The sequence below is a fragment of the Erithacus rubecula genome (assembly GCF_903797595.1).
Source record: "Erithacus rubecula genome assembly, chromosome: 2".
In the NCBI taxonomy this organism is placed as follows: domain Eukaryota; kingdom Metazoa; phylum Chordata; class Aves; order Passeriformes; family Muscicapidae; genus Erithacus; species Erithacus rubecula.
The window spans coordinates 34758007-34777475 of record NC_136685.1 but is presented as its reverse complement, the minus strand read 5'-3'; the positions used below and the strand labels follow the sequence as shown (position 1 = coordinate 34777475).

The following is a 19469-nucleotide window of genomic DNA, read 5'->3' as shown; positions in this document are numbered from 1 at the left end:
CACAAGCATGAACTCTGTGAGTTTATACACAGAGAGCTCAGGACCTGATCCAGATGAATACCAGGTGCATCCTTAAATCTGGTTATGCTGGTAGGTCTGGAGAGTCCCAGGGTTCCACAGGCAGGGCTCTGATAAGAAGCCTGCATGCAAAGTCCAGATCACCATGAAGATGACACTCAGCTTTCCTCCCAGACTGTGTGCCTTACCGTCCTCATTCTTCTTGCTTTGGGTGCCAATCTGCAATTTCTTTGAGATTAACCCAAAGCCTGGCCTGGAATGAGGCTGTGTACAGAAGGAAGGTCTCTGTATTGTGGACAGACACAGGTTCTGCCTCTGAGCACATCTAGCTTGGCTCTAGCTTTGGAGGCTGAAACCTTTGGTAGTCTTCAAGGATGATGATAATTACTGATAGTTTTCAAGGCCAGGCTGGAGTAGGAAAATAAATGCTATGATTCTAGGACGAGTGAGAAGGCATGAAGAATCTTTTAATCTCCCTTCCAACCCAAACCATTCTGTGATTCTCTGAAAATCTAGAGCTATCATAAACAACAGCACCATATTTTTACACTATCCTCAAACGTGGACTTCATTAAGACATTCTGAGACAAACTGGAATTAGCTCACATGGGGAATTGAGAAAGGAGGCTGAACAAGGATTCAAGGATTTGGCAAATGAAGCCAAGATCACCTGACCTAGTGTTGGTGATTATGCCACTTCAAACTGGAGGCTAGACCAGCTTTAGTCTAACAGAGAACAGTGATCACTCACAAGCTAAAACAGCCATAAGATTATAAAGACTAACATTAAGTACTGTATTTGAAAAACATTAACCCTCACAAACGTGGACCAAAATGGTAAGCTTAAAACACCCTCAGTCTTACATAATCCTAACTAGGAGGGGAAAAAAAAAATCAAACATGCTACTCAAAATCATGCATCATCCCAATCATAAGCAAAGGACAAGAAAATTCAATCACAATTAAATTCCTTTATTAACATCAACTCATCTTTAATCAGTACTTCAATTCCATTTTAATTCCTGCAATGATTACAACAAAATGAAGACAGACTTTTAGTTCAGAGTTTAATTAACTGATCTTGGATATGATGCAACCAAGAAGTCTGGACAAAGAGAACTAAGAAAGCTTTAATGCATACCAGCTTGTAGGAAACACAACAACACAGAATGTGCTAACTATGCAGGATCCAAACACCCTATCTTAAAAACAGCAAAGCAACGAGTTAAGCACTTCTTGCAGGAGAAAATAAAATGTCACATGTGCTAAGGAAATCAATGCACTAACCTGTTAACCCTGTAGATCTTAATGAATTGCAACTGTGTCTAAGAATTGGCAAGGCAGACTGTAAATTAAAAGTTGAGAACAAAGTTCCTTTGACAAACCTTAGAACAAATTTCAGTTGGATTTAGTATTCAACTTACTATCCTACACATCTAAAGCTCAGAGTCCCACCTTCATCTGTTTCACACATCATCTGTGAAAACTATTTGCTAATGAAAGAAAGTATGCTGGTGTAAAATTAAAGTGAATATAGAAACCAATAAACTAAAAATGCTGAACAGAATTTGAGAGCTTACCTGAAAGTCAGTTATTCTGACTTCCTGAGGAATACAGCTTGCCTGCCTTCCTTTCTGAAGCTTACAGTAGTACCTGTGCTATCTTCTGTGTACTGATGAGATCCTTTAAACAGTGAATTAAAAGACATCCTAACATGTTTGGGCACACAGGACACCACCTAAATAAAACTGCAGTTTTATTAATATTTCTGGGAAGCAACATAAAGATTAAATGAAATAGCTACACAACACACAAAAAGGACAACTGGCAGACTTAACAGATCTGCTGCCTAGGACACGGGAACACACAGGTTAAAGGAGCAGTTACTGCACCAGCAGTCCTCACTGCAAGCTCCCCTGAGCTTACTAGAGGGTCTTGCACACAACCATTTACTGCTTCATGGCACCACACTTGTAGCTTTTGACAAAGACTTCCATTGGTTTAGCTAAATTTATACACCTCCTTCAGATCAGTTAAGCTAATGCCACATCTTGTGTAGACACCTGTATTGCCTCAGAGCATCATTTTTCCTGCAGTTGTTTAAATGCATTAATTTAATCAAATAAACATTTAGCTGCTTTCCAATTTTGTGATCCATGGCTTCTCCACACCATCTCCAAAATTCATTAGGAGGAAAATCAATGCATTTCAGGACAATCAAGATTTACAAATTGTATTCCCATACAAACAGTCCTTTTCCATTGCTAGAAGCTACTATTATCAAAACCAGGTATATTTCCAAACATAGCCCCTTCTCTTCAGTGAAACAAGCTGTTTTAAGTCTCCATCTTGTCCCAAGAAAATTGACTGAGCAGAAATTTCATAAAAGCTTCACAGATCAGATTCAGCATATGATCACTGAATGAAAAGTGCTTATTTTAGAACAGAAAACTGCATACTTCCTTTATAAGGAATATTACTATAGCAATTACATAGAAAATCACGGACAAGGGATCTGAACACTATAATTTATTCAACACTGTAAATTAAAGAGAACATATTTGAGATCACTGTAAGAAAACCATCCCATAGTGAACACAAACATTGCAGCTAGATGAAATTTCACATTTTTGAAAGCAATAATACTATTTAATTCTCCTAAAGTCCAAATGAAATTAAATCATCATTTCTTCAGTTGTGTATTTATCCAGCCCCTACTGGGATTTAAATACAGCATCTCCATTAAGTCAATCCTACTGAGAATATTTTAATCAAGTTTAGTGTGATGCACATGCTCCTACATCAACACCAGATTCTTTTTTAGGTTCTACTGGATTTGTTTGCTCCTCTTCTTTCAGCTTCACTTCTCTAAAGTCTTGTCTGACTTCCTCTAACAGACCTGGCTTGAAAATGACATCCAGTGCTGTCATTGCCAAGGCTTTTGCTGTGCGCAAGGTGTAGAACTGAGCAGTCTGTGACCCTGCAGAAAAAACACAGTAAGAGAAACTTCAGGTTACACTACCAATATTAAAATACTTGTTTACTGCATAAGGGATATTTTATAAAACAAGATCATAAGTTTCAGCTACAAGAGCATTTTCTTAAAAATCTACTTGCATGAAGTAAACCTATTTTCCCAGGCCTCAAAACATTTTTTTTGTTTTGCAAGTACTTAATTTTCTGCTACTGATATAAACAACTAAGACTGAGAACAGGAAAGCAAGTGTTTACATTATGCTCTTCAGAAAATAAAGTTTTATAAGCTAGCACTGTTGTCTCCTAAGTATTGTGCTTTAGGAGTAAAAATGACTTACCTTTCAGCTCATGTTAAGAAATTCTTCTGAATATGCTGTTATGAATAATTCTTCTAATTTCTTTTGTTTAGATTATCAAATCAGGCTTTTAGCATGAGGAGTGGTTATCCTACCCATATACATATAACCTCAAAAACAAACCAAGAGATTCTACATTTGTCAGCTTTTTCTGCAACTCTGCTATTAATGTTAATTGTTTCAGGGTCCTTATTCAGCTCAGATCACATAATGCTGGAGAAAAGCAACCGTGGTTCTATAGGTACTCGCATACAGCCAAATTCAGATCTAGTACTGCACTTTTAAACATTTACTACACAGTAGCTTTGAATTTCAGTAAAAGCTTTAATTCTGTGTAATTTTAAGTATTTGTAATTTCTAGATTTGCTATAGCTAGCAGTCAGCAAGCAGACTATATAAAGCTTAAGGATTCCAAATATAAACCTCTCACCTGTTTCACTTCCACTCACCTGCAGCTTCTGTGTACTGCTCAGTATGATTCAATGCATCAGAGCCAATATAAAAATAAGGATGAATCCCAGGGACCACAAATGTAACATTTCCAAAGTCTGTGGAACCTAGAAGCAGCACAGAGAAAAGTGTTGGGCGGTTTTGAATGCTGTAAGAAAATGCACGATAGACATTCTCTCCAGCCCATATCTAAAATAGAGTATCCTGTGCCCCAAATACTAAAATAAAAACATTTCTAATGAGTCATTATCCATACAAATCTCCCCTGTCACCAAGGTGTTTTCCCTAACTAGCCACCTTGAGGTGCTGCTCTGCAGTGCACTTCTGAACAAAGATCAGTTACTGGACTGCAAGGAAGACGTATCAGCATGTTTCTATTCCTTTTACTGCTCATTTTTATCAAGCATCTCCTGATAGCAAGCTGCAAATTCCGAAACAGGAAAGCTGCAAACCTTGGGAGTGTCAGGCATTTCAGCTATTTCCCTGTTAGAGCCCTTTAGAACTAAGCCCAGCAATTCCTGCTTGTCACCAATATGCAATTATTCAGCATTCTGTAGGGGACTAAAATAGAAACTATTTATCTTTACACAAAAACAGATTGAGGATAACTGTTTTCCCCCCCATGTGTTTTGATTATTTGCAATTATGGCAATCTCAATGGCACAAGCACTCTTGAAATAAAATCAGAACTAAACTCCAGACAAAATGCTAGGGCTTTGTAGACGAACGTTTGATAGCAACACTTGCAGATTTTAATGATGATTCTTTCATACCTATCACTTTCAGTATGTTATCTCACAACCTTTTCTACTGAATTTTATCATTCCAAAGTAGAAGATTCTTCGTAGTAAATCATCCAAGAGTCTACAGCTACATCCCAAGTGCTTTTGGGTTTTTTAACCCAAACAAGCAACCCACTCGTTATTTGCTAAATGACATTTTGAAGCTGGAGAAATCAACATACCAGTTATTGTGAAATCCAAGTACCAGAGGAAGCATCATTTTGTAGCAGGGAAAAATAGGGGTGACCCACTAAGATCTCAACTAACTTTTTTGGGGCCAGAGACACAAGAACTTGTTTCTTTAGCGATGGTGTATAAAATTTAATTTTAACACATCAGGTAGTCTCTATATCATGATACTTTGTGAAGAGCAGATATTGCTAATGCCTTAAGATTTAGTAATTAAATGACTGAAGAATTTTACTTTGAAGCCTGCAGTTAATGAAGTGAGTCCACAGAGCCTACATTTTGAAGACAAGAGTTTGCTATTTACTCTGTTTACAGATAATGGAAACAGCAAAGCTTGCTCAAAAACATCTCTTCCCATAAATTCAGGATGCATTTGAAGAAAATCCAACTCCTGGCACAGCAGTAATTTATTTTAATTTCCAGTAGTCTGCCCTAGCGGTTCATTCTTTGCTCAATCCAGACAGACAAACCAGAAGTTCTGCACACTCCAGACTAAACCAAGGGTTCTAGACCTGTCTTACTAAGTCCCAATACACAAACTGCTGCAAAGACTGTGCTACCCTTTTCCCTACTCTCACTTGGCAACTGAAACATTAGAAATTTCACTGCATCATAGCTCTCAGTCATGTCATTCCTCCTAAATTTCTATCCAAATTCAATGTACTACAAATTGACATGTTATTTTTGCTGAGTAGAAGAGATTTAAATTCAGTATTTTCTAGTAGCATGGAGAGGTAAAATCCAGGCAGCTTTTAATAAAAATGTGACAGCTAAATCTTCCCCTCTATCAGACAAAATGTTACACCCTTTATGAAAATAACATAGAAGTATGTTTAGAACACCAGGTTCTCCAATAGTTTTCATAAAGACACCTGAAATTGTATGCTTGCTAGACACATACATATTGGAATCCTTCTGGAAGCATAAGTAATTGCAGTTATCAGTGCAACATTCATAATCTTGTGCTATCTTCAACAGAGAGATATTGGAGTTCCAGGCTCTCAAAAAGATATCCTGAAGCCTCTTCAAGTCACTGCATATTCAATGGAGTGAGTATTACCACAAATATGAACGGAGGGGAAAACACAAAAGATCCCAGGAAACATTTATATACAGTCTCAAGCTTCAAAAGTGGAATTTTCAAATATACTAGACCTTCTTAGATTTTCTTTATCATTTTTGTGGACAGGAAGCCAATGAACCCCATGAACACTACTTTGACCAGATTAAGTTATCACAGGCATGGGTGCCTCAACTAAGACGTTGAACTAAGCCATCTGCTTTAGTAGGTTATGGATACCCTGTAGTAAAGCTACCCTACGAGCAGCAGAAGGAGAAACAGGTCCTGGCACCTGGTCCAAGCTAGCTCAATCTCACATTCTGTCACATCCCCCTGGCTGTGTGCCAGTGAGCAGAGCTGCACAGGGCACACCTGGAGTCTGTGATTTAGGTACTCAGAGAAGCCTTGGTGAGGCTTATCTGCCTAGAGCGATACCTGGGAGCAGAGCGACACTAATACCCATGCAGAGGTGGCAGCGAGTACGCTCAGCTCTTAACGACTGTTCTGCTGCACAGACATGGAGAAGCAACTGAGCTATCTTCCTTCCCTTTCAACAGAAGAAACTGATATCCTAAAAGAAAACATTGAAAACCACATGAAAACTAAACAGAAACAGAGGTCTTGAAAAAGACGACACAAAATACTCAAACCCCACCCCCCCAGAAAAGGGTAGCATACAAAGTTCCACTCCTATGGCTCTGGAGACTGTGCTTTGTTATCTCTCCTGAATTCCCACTGCAAAAATTCAGAGGAGAAGCTGTGGAAAGAAAACTCAGTAAACCCTACTGCAGTGTGAGATAAAAAAGCAATTGCTCAAGCACATTTTGACATTTGACATGCAATTCAAGGACAGGATAGCCATACAGAGAGTTCTGGTTTAAGCAAGTAAATGGTTAACATTGAACATATCATATAACTTACATATGAAAGCCCTATTGCAGCTGGGTTCCTGTGAAAAGTTCACTTCAAGACCTCTGAACAAAAGCAAGATCACCAATATTCATGATTATCCTTACTACTATGGTTTGGAGGAACCAACTAGCAGAGCTCCAGAAAGTTGCACTACAGTAAACATTTGAAGGTTTCACAGCCCCTATCTTTGGCTAAACAAGCAAATCTTATTAGTAAATCTTATTTGTATTACACTGAAGAAAGAAGGAAAAAAATCTGCCTTAATTTGTTTTTAAACACTGTCTTAGGTTGCAAAGCAAGATGTAACCAGAAGTATGTATTCTATCACCATCTGTTGAAACCAAGTGGAGCAGTGTTCTTTATCTCTTCCATGACCCATCTCTCATAACTCTGGGGGGTTATCCTCTATTAATAAACCAGCTGTTAAAACCAGGTGGGCCAGTTTTCTTTATCTCTTCCACAACCCATCCTTCCTCCAGGGAGGCATTTTCTGTTAATGGCCCATTGAGTCCCATCCCACTGGGAGATGCTCCACCCAGGCAGAGGAGCCAAGCCTTTCCTACCTAGATATAATCTGGGATTTGGAACACCAGAGCACCTTTTTCCACTGGATCCTCAGAGGAAGACCAGGCCCATCTTCATCACCACTGGACCTTCAGAGGAAAACTGCACCCTTCTACAAGATCATTGCTTCAACAAAACAACATCTGTCACTCCAGGAGGACTGCAGGCCCCATTGAATCAGACTGCTACCTACACCCTGACCAACAGAGTGTCAGGTTGTATTCCGACTCTGTCAGTGTTTTGTTTTTTAATTACTGCATTTTTATTTTAATTTTCCTAGTAAAGAACTGTTATTCCTATTCCCATATCTTTGCCTGAGAGCCCTTTAATTTCAAAATTATACTACTTTGGAAGGAGGGGGGTTTACATCTTCCAAGAAAGGCTTTTGCCTTCCTTAGCAGACACCTGTCTTTTCAAACCAAGAAAAACACAAGACAATGAACCAATGTTCAATTTGAAAGGGAAGCAAGAAACAGGGAAAAAAAACCAACATTGCCATTAGATACCAAGAATATCATTAGATACATTGTTTTCCCTACCAACAAAAAAGTCTGAAGAGCTGCTCCTAAACACCAAATTTGTCCAAACTCCAAAGATAATCTGAATTTAATATAGAGAAGGCAAATATCACAATCAAACTAATTCAAATTACTTTTTACTGAGAACAGTATTTTCCTTCTAAGAGAGAAACCTTCAGCATGAATGGAGTAAAAATATTCATAAATACAGTTAAGATCAGTAGTGAAGGCTAAAAGTATGAGTAGAAGTTGAGACTTGAACAGAGGTCCTTTAGGAAAATTCTGAAAAAAAAAAGTGTGAAGGATAACAAGAAATCCACCTAAGCATTCAAGATTCCCCACTTCTGTTATAGCTTAGAAACCAAAAAAGTTAAATTGTTTGAGATATAATCAAGATCCAAAAGTGAACCTACTTGAAGAGCACCCTTTGAAAAACTAGTCTGTTGAACTCATGAACTAAAATTAGAGGCATGTAATTACCTATTAATAAAAAAATTAAATTAGGGTTAGTGAGACACTTAAATTCCCATTTATAAATCTCTCAAAAAACTCCCTCTAGCAGATTTGCTTATATGTAAGCTTGGAAAATATATTATTGAACAAGGCACCTAAAAAGAAAAAGGTCAGATCCCCATTTATAGCAAACCAGGATTCTGTATTTTAAAGCCACAGAATGAGACACAATTCATTACACAACATGTTCTCCAAAAGATTGTCCTTAGCTTTCCATCCTTTCCCCAACCAAACTGTTCATAACTTGAAGTATTTTCAGAACTATTCAGAAGGTGTTTACTGCTTTTCTTACCTGTTCTTAAGCTTCTATAACAAACACAGAAACACAGGCCAGAGATATAAACCTTCTACAGAACATGAGCTTTGTAATTTGGATTCTTCTTTTGCCCAAACTGTTTTTAACTTAGCTCTGTTTTGTTATTTTATTCACTTCAGGGTTGATCAACCTTAGCTTAAGTCACAATGAAATATACAGGTGGAGTTACCTGACAAACCATTCAAGACAGCATCTTCTGATATAAAATCTATTCCAAGCTTCTTTCCATTCTCCTTGTAAATTTTCTGCAGGCTCTTATTTGGAAGCACATTGTAGTAATCATTTTCACCACCTTTTATTTCCACCTAGACAAAAACCCCAAATTATTTTAAGTTTTTCTCCAGTCTAAGCCAGTTAAATGTAAACAATCTGAAGGCCAAAAAACCCCCTACATATCCAGACTTCAAACCCAAGGCAAAACAGATGTAAGTGCTAAGTTTCTTTCAAAAGTACAACAGTCTGCCAAATTTTACCCTCGATCAAAACACATCTGGTGTTCTGCTCAGTTTGAACTAGACAGGCAAATTCCTGAAGCGAGGATTTCAACATTTTCTCCAAAAATAGGAAACAAGTATTTCCTGTAACAGTGTCTAATGATTTCACCTGCAGGTACTACTAAACTACATAGAAATAAACATAGGCTTTTATCAAACTGTATGTTAACATTTTTTTTAGAATATTCCCTTTAACTACAGCCCCATTCATGAAATGGCTTCAAACAGGTAAGAAATTTGAAAACAAATAGAAAAAAACTATCAATGCAAGTTTCAAGAGATCTTAACTTTCATTCTGCATAAAGTGCACTTTCTGAAACTCTTTTCTAGATATAGTGAAGGAGACATGGTAGGAAAACAAATCTAATGCCTCAAATAGACTACAAAAGTGACATGATAACATTCACACATCCCATACCTATTTGTCTTGATTATCACATATATTCTTTTTACAGCTGAATTAGTCATAAGCTTGTAATGAACAGCACAAGCAGACCATCTATCTTAACAACACAAAAAAGGTATTCATATTGCTTGAACCAGCCAGATTAGACACACTTCCATTTACTACAAGTAAAATAAATGATAATGGTAATTGAAAAATCATTCAGTTGCTCCACGAGCCTGCTTTTTAACGGGACAATGGACCTAATGACCAAGAATATGGGAAAAAACAGACAGAAGACCCAATACCTGTTTTGCTTGTTTCTACAGGTGAGGTTTGCCATCAAGCCTCCCAGGTCTCTGAGCCTAGCAGCACTATCTGTAGGATAGAAGCATCACCCACAGCAAAACAAAAATAAATTAAAGGGCACTTAAAGAAATTGAATGTACACTGGATCAGGCAGAATGCATCCAAGGATGCAGAGTAAGAGAAGCAGAAATGCAGTCTGGGAGCTACCATTTTTTAAGTGTCACTGAAACAGAGGGATGTTCCAGCTCACTGAACAAGAGCTAAAGGTCACATACTCTTGAAGAACCAAGAGGAGGTCCTTGAAAACAACACACTCTCAGACCATCCTATCCACAATTTCCCAGCTGGATTACAGAGCAAATAAATCCTCCTAGGACTCATGCATCACAAGGTGATTGTGAACATCCAGCATACAAGATGGGACTCATTTAAGAGCACATAGTGCATGAACAAGCCTAGCTTTGCATGACAACATGTCTGGCTCAGATGACACAAGACATGCAAGCTTCAAGTGTTTTATAATCAGTGGCACAAAATATCACATTGCTGCCTGTTACCTGTAACCCTCATCTGCAACTGAGACTGGTGCCATTAGTGCACCAGTTTTATATTCCAATTACTGATGTAGACAACTCCTGTGAGACCACATCTGGTGCTGTGTTTGTTTGGTTTCACCTCAAATCAAGACTGGAGGGAGCTAGACCAGGGGAAGGTCACCAAGATGATTAGGTGGAGAACACTATGTACAAGGACAGGCTGAAAGAACTTGATCTGCTGAGCCTTCACAGAACAGAAGGTTAGTGGGGCATCTTACTGCTGTCTAGAATTACCACACGGGTGCAGAGAAAGCAGAACCAGACCTCTCAGATGTCAAAGTGATGCAACACGAAGCAAGGAAGTTCTGACTGGATAGAACAGAATCACAGAGGGTTGATGTGGGTAAGTACCTACGGAGGGGTCATCTTGTCCAGTTCCCCTGCTCAGTCAGGGTCACCTAGAGCTGGCTGCCCAGAACCATATTGAGGCATCCTTTGAGTATCTCCAAATATGGAAACACTGCAATCTCTGCAGGAAACCTGTTCAGTGCTCAAGTCATTGCAGCATAAACATTAGGAAAAACCCTTGCTCACCGTGAGGTGGGTAGAGCACTTGTTGAGAGGTGGTAGAATTTCATCCTTGGAAGTACTCAGAAGTCCACATGGCACTCAGCAACCTGCTCTAACTGGTCCTGCTCTGAACAGAGAATTAGACTAAATGACCTCCAGAGGTCTCTCCCAACACAGATTCTTCTAGGATTGTGGCATTCTATTTATAAGCCAAAGCTTTCTTTCAGGACACAAAGCAACAGAACAGCAAAAAGTGTAACAGTAATTTAGAACTACTTTGGCTAAACACTATACAAAGTAAATTCTGATTTCCTTTTCTGTGTAACAGAAACACATGACAATGAATATATTCTTACCTTGCATCCTGTGGCCACTGCTGCAGATTTGAAGCAGTTTTCAACCTTCTCTGTCAGAACAGAAAGCTCTTTCCTTGAAGGAGCACGCAAGTAAAACTCTAGCTCAGTGTAAGAAGGAATGATGTTAGGTTTCACGCCACCATTTTTTATTACACCTGCAGAAAGGGAGAAGTGTTGTCAGTGTTAAATGCAATTGCTTATTCTTCAGCCCTGTTATGAAATTCCTGGGTCAAGAACTATAAATATATAAATGAAAACAACAAAACATCAGCTGAGCATGAAATATAAAGTATGTAAAAAATGCAGTATGTGGACAAAGTTTCTTCATCATGTCAGATTATGTGGAATACGTACATGTCTTTCAGCACATTTTCACAGCATTCTTTGGTTAGACATCTGTTTTACATCCCAGAGTCAAGCCAAACTAGCATTTCTAACTAATCCCACAAAACTCAAGGCATTGGAGTCATAAAGCAATCTGTCTGCCAACAAGAAAACATTGCTCTAAGGGCTAACTTGGATTCCAACTTTTATATGCTTTCTCAATTAGAATGTTTCCAGCTTACTTTGTGAGCTAGAAGAAAAACTAAGTTGCATTTCTCAGCAATAGTGTAATAATGTGTGTGTTGCAGTGCACAGAAAGTTCATTCAGATTGCTCATATTAATTCTTCAGAAATATTGGAATGTATAGTACATGGAGCTTTAGTCACAAGTGCAGTTTGAGTTGAAAGTGCTCCCTCGAGGACATGTGTGACTAACTTCATCTTTTACCATTATGGCATCAAAGGCATTACCATAAAAGACAGTAATATTTAGATATTTTGGTAAGAACACATTGCAGATCCCAGTTCCACATTAGATGCCATTGCATTAACAGCTAGTTGCTTCCAACAACTGGCCTTCTACTCTTAATTTCTTGTATGTGGAATTAGATTTGTTATCTGTAGAACCTGAGAAACCTCTACCTTAAACGGAAATATTGCAGAAGTTAATGATGTGTCTCTCAGTCTCAGGCCTGAAGAGACACCACTAATTTGTTGCAAACAGGCAACAAAATGTATATATTGGTGCAGAAAACCCATTGATATTATGAACTTCACCTCCAGTCTCAAATAGTCAAAAAACAGTGTTGAATTAATCCAGTATTAGTATTTGTCCATAACAACAGGAGCAGCTCAGATTAGAGGGATAGACAACCCAGGAAAGGAAGCAGTAAGTATTCATGCAAATTTGTATAACACATAACTGCAATGAGCTTTCTCAGAACAAGTAGCTTCATGAGTAAACAGCTTCCACTTGTCTTGTCCACCACAACAGCAAATGTAACTGGATAGAATCTGAGTAGGTCTACAGTTAAATTTCAATACAACTGCAGCATGGACTGGACAGCAGACCTGAATTATAAGTAGCCTGCCTACATGCTATTGCTAGCACACAATTTGCCCTTCTGGACAGAAATTTTTTTTTGCAACCTGTTTAATTACACAACTTCTTGGGCAGGAAAAAAAAATTCTAGACTTCAAGCAATGGAAATTATTTCAGCTTTTGATAGTGGGTTAACACTACTATTTTTAGAATCACTTAATTCAGCCACTGATTATACTGAAAGCCTACACAAAGTTGTAAAAAAAGCATTCCTAAAATTCAATCTTATTCTGGCTGCTTGTCCTTTCCCAGAAGTAATTTAAATATTTCCACTTTGAAAAACCAGGTTTATGACAGCAGTTTTATCAAAACAGTAATTTCAGTTTTGCTTCTGTTCAGGAAGCATTACCTCTAGAAGGCTTGTTTAGATACTTATAATTTATGCTAACATTACCCATGTTGCCTTTAGAAACAAAGAAAGAAGTGTTTAGGGGTTTAGGCTTAGATTCACCAGAAGACTTAGGCATCTTCAGCCTTAAACCTGCAACACATGGGTTGCAGACACTAAAACTCTTAATTATGTGCCTTGTTTTCTACACAGAAATAGGACAGGGAGGCTGTGCCTGCTGTCTGAAATTCATTAGGGCATGCTGCACAGCAAAACTGCAAACAGCTTCATGTACAGTCAAAAGGATTAGGACTGCATCCAGATATCCTGGAGAGAAACGCGCATTTGTATTGCATATAGCATAAGCAGCCAAGATACACAATGATCAGCTCAGAATTTCTGGAAGGATTTTTAGCTCATAACAGTATTCAAAATAAGCAGTTCTACATTCAGAAGTCCTGTAGAACTGGCAAAGTTTCTTAACTTCAGCCTTCAGAAAAAGTTGTGTTGGTGCAATAATAAACCCTGGGTTTATAGCTAAAGGCAGCTTCACCTCACCTTTTGAACCTTTCTCACTTTACAGGTAGAAATGCATGATGTTGAAGGAGGACAATTCAAGCTTAATGGTTAACTTTTACTGCAAAATGGCCTAATCCAAAACCTACTAGATATTAAATATTAGAATCCAGTGAACATCTAGTTGATTGAAACTTGATTTCCTACTAACCAGGAAAATAATCTTCTGCCACCACTTGTTTTTTGTACTTCATCAAATAAATTTCACCCCAGTCCACGAGAGCCTTCCAATAAATGTCATCTAATTAATGGAATATCTACTAGAAAAGTGATGCAGTAAGTAATACTTCACTTTTTAGTAGCATTTCATCTTACACCTTTGTAAGTCCACATATATTAAGGAGTTCAAGGCCATGTACCAAAATAAACTTTACACCTTTTTTTTTTCTGAACTGCAACTTCAAGACTTTAAATTGATCTAGCCTTTACCTGGGCATCAAAGTCCCCTTTCAAATCTGACCTCTCACCCTACTTTAAGGAGTTGGTTCTGGACACTGACACGATTTAAAGATTGCGGACACACCATTGAAATGAATGGTGCTGTTTCATAATATTTGAAGTGACTATACTAATTTAGTGCTTTAGTACAATACTTTGGAATGTGTGATATTCTATGTTAGTACTTCAACAGCCTAAACTCTCATTTGCTGGACATTAGGTTTAATAAAGATCTCACCATGAACTCTCCAGGTCGGTTTCATTTGCTGTCTTAAAACAGACAGATTGTTGTACGCAAGAACAGCAGCATCTAATGCATTAACTCCTTCCCAAGGATAAGCAGCAGCATGAGAAGCTTTTCCATAGTATTTCACAGTCACACTAGGAAATAAAAGGCATTGCTTATTTGTTTCTCATTAACAGAAAAAAAATATCTTTGAAATGAAAAAGTTCCTTTTGTTCCCACAAATACACGTTATTTAAATTTTGTGCAGCATAACACCAAATAATTTACCTGGTACTAGACTACTGCATAGCTAAACTATCTTTGAGTGCAGAAAAACACTGAAAGATTCCTAGAAAGCCAGTAAAATGGAATGATACCAAGAGCCAGTCAGGCAAGGGAGTTACTGGTAACATACCATTATATAGCCTTTACCTGAAGAGCACGTTTCACACATTAATTAAATTTCTCCACCGCTTTTTTTATACTGCTGACTCTTCTGAGACTTAAAGTTACTAACACTCTTCTCAGAGGATCACAGATCTTTTTCTCTGATTAAAAATTAGGAATGTCCTAATTCTGGTCAAATAAAATGTGTACAGTATGTAAGATAGCAAAAGCATGCAAGATCACATACAACCCATGTCTAAATAACAAAAGTCAAGTTTTACAAGTATGAAAAAGCGCAGCCCACTGTAAAATGCACATTATTATGCTACAGCAAGGATGTTCTCTCCTTGCACCCTTCAAAGAAGGTGGTGGAAAGGCTTGTGATGAGGAGGAAATCTAATGCAAGGCTATCCTCCAACTTCATAGAGGTCATAAAATATTGCACCTTAACACATCCAATAAAAATTCATGCTTTGCTTCATCTGAGGACCATTAATATTAGCCTTACAAAATAACTTGGTATTTCAGACTATATGAGAGCTCTTCATACAAGATATTGACATATAAAGTTTTACTATTTATAAAATACACAAAACTAAATCTGCTTGTACTCCTTACCCACTCCTTTACAGAAAAAACTCAATCTGAAGCATTCCTCCCACCCCAAGACACACAACCTGTCTCTTATCCAGACATCCCTCTGTCTTGCACAAATGCCAACTTAACCAGTTATCCTGAAGAGACCCCTTGTGCTCAGAAGCGTGCCACAGCTGCAAATTAACGCCAGCATTTGAATTCTGGATGGCAAAGAGGGAAATAATGCAGTGTACTGTTGCAACATCTCTTAGGAAACATCTCTTACTACTACTGCAATCCAAATTAAGCATGCCTTTTTCTATCCCCAGTAACCTTCCAAGGCAATGACAGAACCCATTCTTTAGACTATGAGTTTTATTCAAAATTTATTATCATTATGAAATGTAAGAAACTTGTCAATTACTATCCCAAGTATTAGACTGCAACTCCTCAAATCAGCTCACAAAGATCCCTGGACATACTCAAAAAACAGAAAGAAGTCTAAGTACAGCAAAAAGTCATGCTGCAATATTATTTCCCACAAGAAACATGTGTTTCTTATTAAAAAATATGTTCTTTCAGCATTCATTTACTTGTACTTCCTTTTCTACACAAATGTCACAGATGTCTTAGAAAAACCCAACAGATTTTGCAGAATAATAACAACACCCTAAGCCAGTTTAAGAATACCAGCAGAAGAATGTGAATGCTGTTTGACCAAGAATAAATAGGCTGATTAAGTGAAGGGTAAGTGAATAAGAGCCAGCAAACTTTGGCATGTATTCACCAGTTATCCCAACATGTTAATCTTACTTCAGGCACAACACAGCTTTCAGAATTGCAGTTACATGTGCAGCAGACACAGCAATACTAGCAACTTAATGATCACCAGTCCTTAAACTCCCTGCAAACAACCAAAGATCAATTACGAATTCGAAAAAGTGTCTTTCTACCTTTGAAACTTCATAATTACATAAAACATGACAAACTCGGTATTACAAGCTTTTGGAGGTAATAAGTTGTTTCACTCAGCATTTCAACTCCAAGCCTCCTCCATGTTCAAAGGTTTAAATGCTATCTAGGGCTGGCATCCTACCAACTCTGTTTTAGCATGAAACTTGGCAGTAACAGAAGCGAATTATCCACTGGAAACAGCCTTGGTAAAAGCAAAGTGGTCAATAAAATCAAGCATACCAGAGCTGGACAGAGGCATAACCAAGCTGAAAACTGTTCCCAGGACATCAAGGATTGGAAAATTAGTTATTTAAATAATTCAGAATTTAGTCTGAGTCAGTCAAACGCAATACTTGAAAAAACTGTTGCATTGGTAGTGGGGTCTCTGCAGGCTAAGACCCTGGGATCAGGAACCATATAACACAATAGAATGTGAATAATAAAATAATAATAAAATGTAGGAGCAAAACCTGCTGGTAGACTACTGCTAGGACACAGTGGAAACATGTTTACAACACCAAAGGAAGAATAGCATGACCTTGCAGACTGGCAGAGCAAGAAAATAATGGAGCTCCAAAATATTTTATAAAAATCATGTACTTAAAGACCAAGCATTTGCCTAAAAGTTGATTGCTTGAAAATGACTGAAGAAGTCCCAAACAGGTCAGCTATCTCCAAAATTTTAAAGAAACACTATGGTCCCTGCAGCAGCTGAGTAAGATCTAAGGCAATTGTACCTCATATACTGTGTACAATTCTGGGGATGCACATCCAGCAAGTTGTTCTCTAAGACAACTCAAGTGACTCGAAGCACAAGTGAGTCAGTGCTGTCTGGACTAATCAGAAGACGACAAGGTATAATTTTCCAAGAGTTATATGGCTAACAAAAAAGGCAGCTGTGTGAGGACAGGACTGCTGTCCATCCTTACACTGGGGGCAAACATGAAAGAAAGACAAGTACCACTTTGGATCAAAAATAAAAAGTATATGTGAGTTAACATACACAACATGGCCATGGCTAAATTTAGTGTGGAAGTTACTACAGGTCCAAACTTCAGTCAGGCTCAGCTGGCCAGCTCTTTTCCAAAGGAGGAAGGCAAACCTGAAACACCTTCCAAAAGGATTAAAATGCATAGAGGACCATATGACTGGCATCCAGGAATGCACAGAACTAGCACCCTGCAGTTGCATTAAATTCTACTTCAACAGATGGCATAATCGCATGAATGTTTAAAAGAAATGGCTAGAAACGCCTAGAAACATCAGAACAAAAAATGGATTTTTGGGATACGTAGAAGATTATCTCATATCAGCCAGGGATTCGAGCACTAGGCTGAACACATCCCTTTCAAAGAACAGCTCAGAGTGCCATTCCCTAACACTAACCTGGCTCCTTAGCTGAGTACAAACACTTTTGTCTGAAGGGCAAGGCTCCGGGTTCAGCCACTGCTAAAGCAGGTTCCCTTCTCAGGAAGGGGACCAAAGGCTAATAACAAACCACCGCTTTCCACCTGAACCCACCCACTCACTCATGCTCGGCCACGTCGGGCAGGTAAGCAGCGTTTTCTTGCGAGGGGTGCGCCATGAAAACCACATCCAGGCCATCGAACGCTCCAGCCTTGATCAGGTCTATCTTGCCTCCTCCTTGCTCTTCCGCGGGCGTCCCCAGCACCGTGATCTGCAGCACAAACGCACAGAGAGTCAGGGGCGGTCAGGCAGCGCTCACGCCGCTCCCCGGGAAGGCTCCCACCTGCACGGCCGCGGGCTCCGCCAGGCTCTCCAGCGCGGCCTTCAGCGCCAGCGCGGCGGCGGCGCCCACCTCGGCGATCAGGTTGTGGCCGCAGGCGTGCCCGAGCCCGGGCAGCGCGTCGTACTCGCAGAGGAAGGCGAGGCGGAGCGGCTCCCGCGGGGCCGCCGTGCCCCAGTCGGCGCGGAAAGCCGTGTCCAGCTTGTAGCGCGGCCGCACGGCCCAGGCGGCGCCGGGCAGGTCCCCGCCGGAGAAGAAGCGGGTCAGGGCATCGTGCGCCTGGTGCTCCGCGTACGCCAGCTCGGGACGGCTCCAGATGTCGCGGCTCAGCGCGCCCAGACGCGCAGCGTTCAGATCCACGCTCTCGCATGCCCGCTGCTTCAGCGCCTCCAGCGCGGCGGCGGGGCCGCTCTCCGGCGGCTCCTGCGGCTTCATGAGGCCTCGGGAGCAGCGATCCCCAGCTGACCCGGACCTGCCACCCGCACCTGCCCTCCGGCGCGACACCTGCGCTGCCGCCCCCTTTTATTGCCTCTGTCACGTCGCGGGGCACGCTGGGAAATGTAGTTTGTAATCACGGCCTGGCTTGCAGGCGGCGCGCAGCCGGAACTTCCCGTCCCAGCGTGCTTAGCGTGGCGCCCCCGGTCAGCCGACTGAGTTTCGCGGGCCCGCTGGGATCTCTCCGGGATCGCGGAGGGGATAGGAGGGGTAAAGGAAGGAAACTTACGAGTTGATATAAAGACATTTCCACAGGGAAAGCAGAAACCGTGCACACAAGCAAAGCAAGACATGAATTCCCTGCTTCCCATGGGCAGGCCATCCCCAGGAGAGCAGGGCCGCGCTACACCCAGCAGTGACTGGGGCAGACAAACACCATCACTGCAAACATCCTCCCCTTCCTCCTTCTGCCCCTGCCTTTCAAACTGAGCACGGTGTTCCATGGTCTGCAATGTCCCTTTGGCCAGCTGGGGTCACCTGTCCCGGCTGTGTCTCCTCCCAATCTCCCCCAGCCTCCCCACCAGCCTGGCAGTACAAAAACCAGGAAAGGCCTTGGCTCTGTGTAAGCCCTGCTCAGCAATAACAAAAACATCTCTATAGTATCAACCCTGTGTCCAGCACAAATCCCAAACACAGCCCAATACCAGCCATTGTGAAGAAAATGTAGCTCCACACCAGCCAAAACCAGCATAAGATAATATCTTTTATTAGAAAGATGTATTACGTGTTGGAAGAATTGCCTTGTTAAACTTAAGGGTTTGGTGTGCTACAGTGATCTCAGACCCCCTGATGGGGAGAGGCTGGTGTTAAAAAAGCTTGGGAAGAAGGACATCCCACTGACGGTGGGTAAAAAGAATGCAGAATTTACAGGCCACAAGGACATTTGGCAGAACTCCCACAGTAAAGAAGAAACTAACTAACAAAGCATATTCAGCAGCTGCGCTGAAATCAGCTCCAACTGGGTGAAATGTAATTCTGGCAGAGGGAGATGGTAACCACCAACTCATGGCCC

General features: G+C 40.2%; 1 protein-coding gene across 2 annotated transcripts; it reads right to left on the bottom strand.

Moving 5' to 3' along the window:
• Positions 1 to 969: 969 nt before the first annotated feature.
• On the bottom strand, positions 970 to 18490 carry PM20D2 (peptidase M20 domain containing 2). Of its 2 annotated transcripts, none has more exons than XM_079332295.1 (7): positions 17966 to 18490; positions 17745 to 17893; positions 14311 to 14453; positions 11305 to 11459; positions 8824 to 8959; positions 3800 to 3907; positions 970 to 2998 (listed from the first exon to the last, which is right to left on the bottom strand). In XM_079332295.1, exons 1-7 carry the CDS (start codon positions 18395 to 18397, stop codon positions 2796 to 2798), a joined length of 1326 nt encoding a protein of 441 aa, XP_079188421.1. In that variant the 5' UTR covers positions 18398 to 18490; the 3' UTR covers positions 970 to 2795. The 2 variants fall into 2 exon arrangements, 1 of the variants encoding a protein (XP_079188421.1); XR_013777459.1 differs by lacking the exon at positions 970 to 2998 and adding an exon at positions 6267 to 6402 and having other exon boundaries at positions 17966 to 18482.
• Between the last annotated feature and the right edge of the window lie 979 nt (positions 18491 to 19469).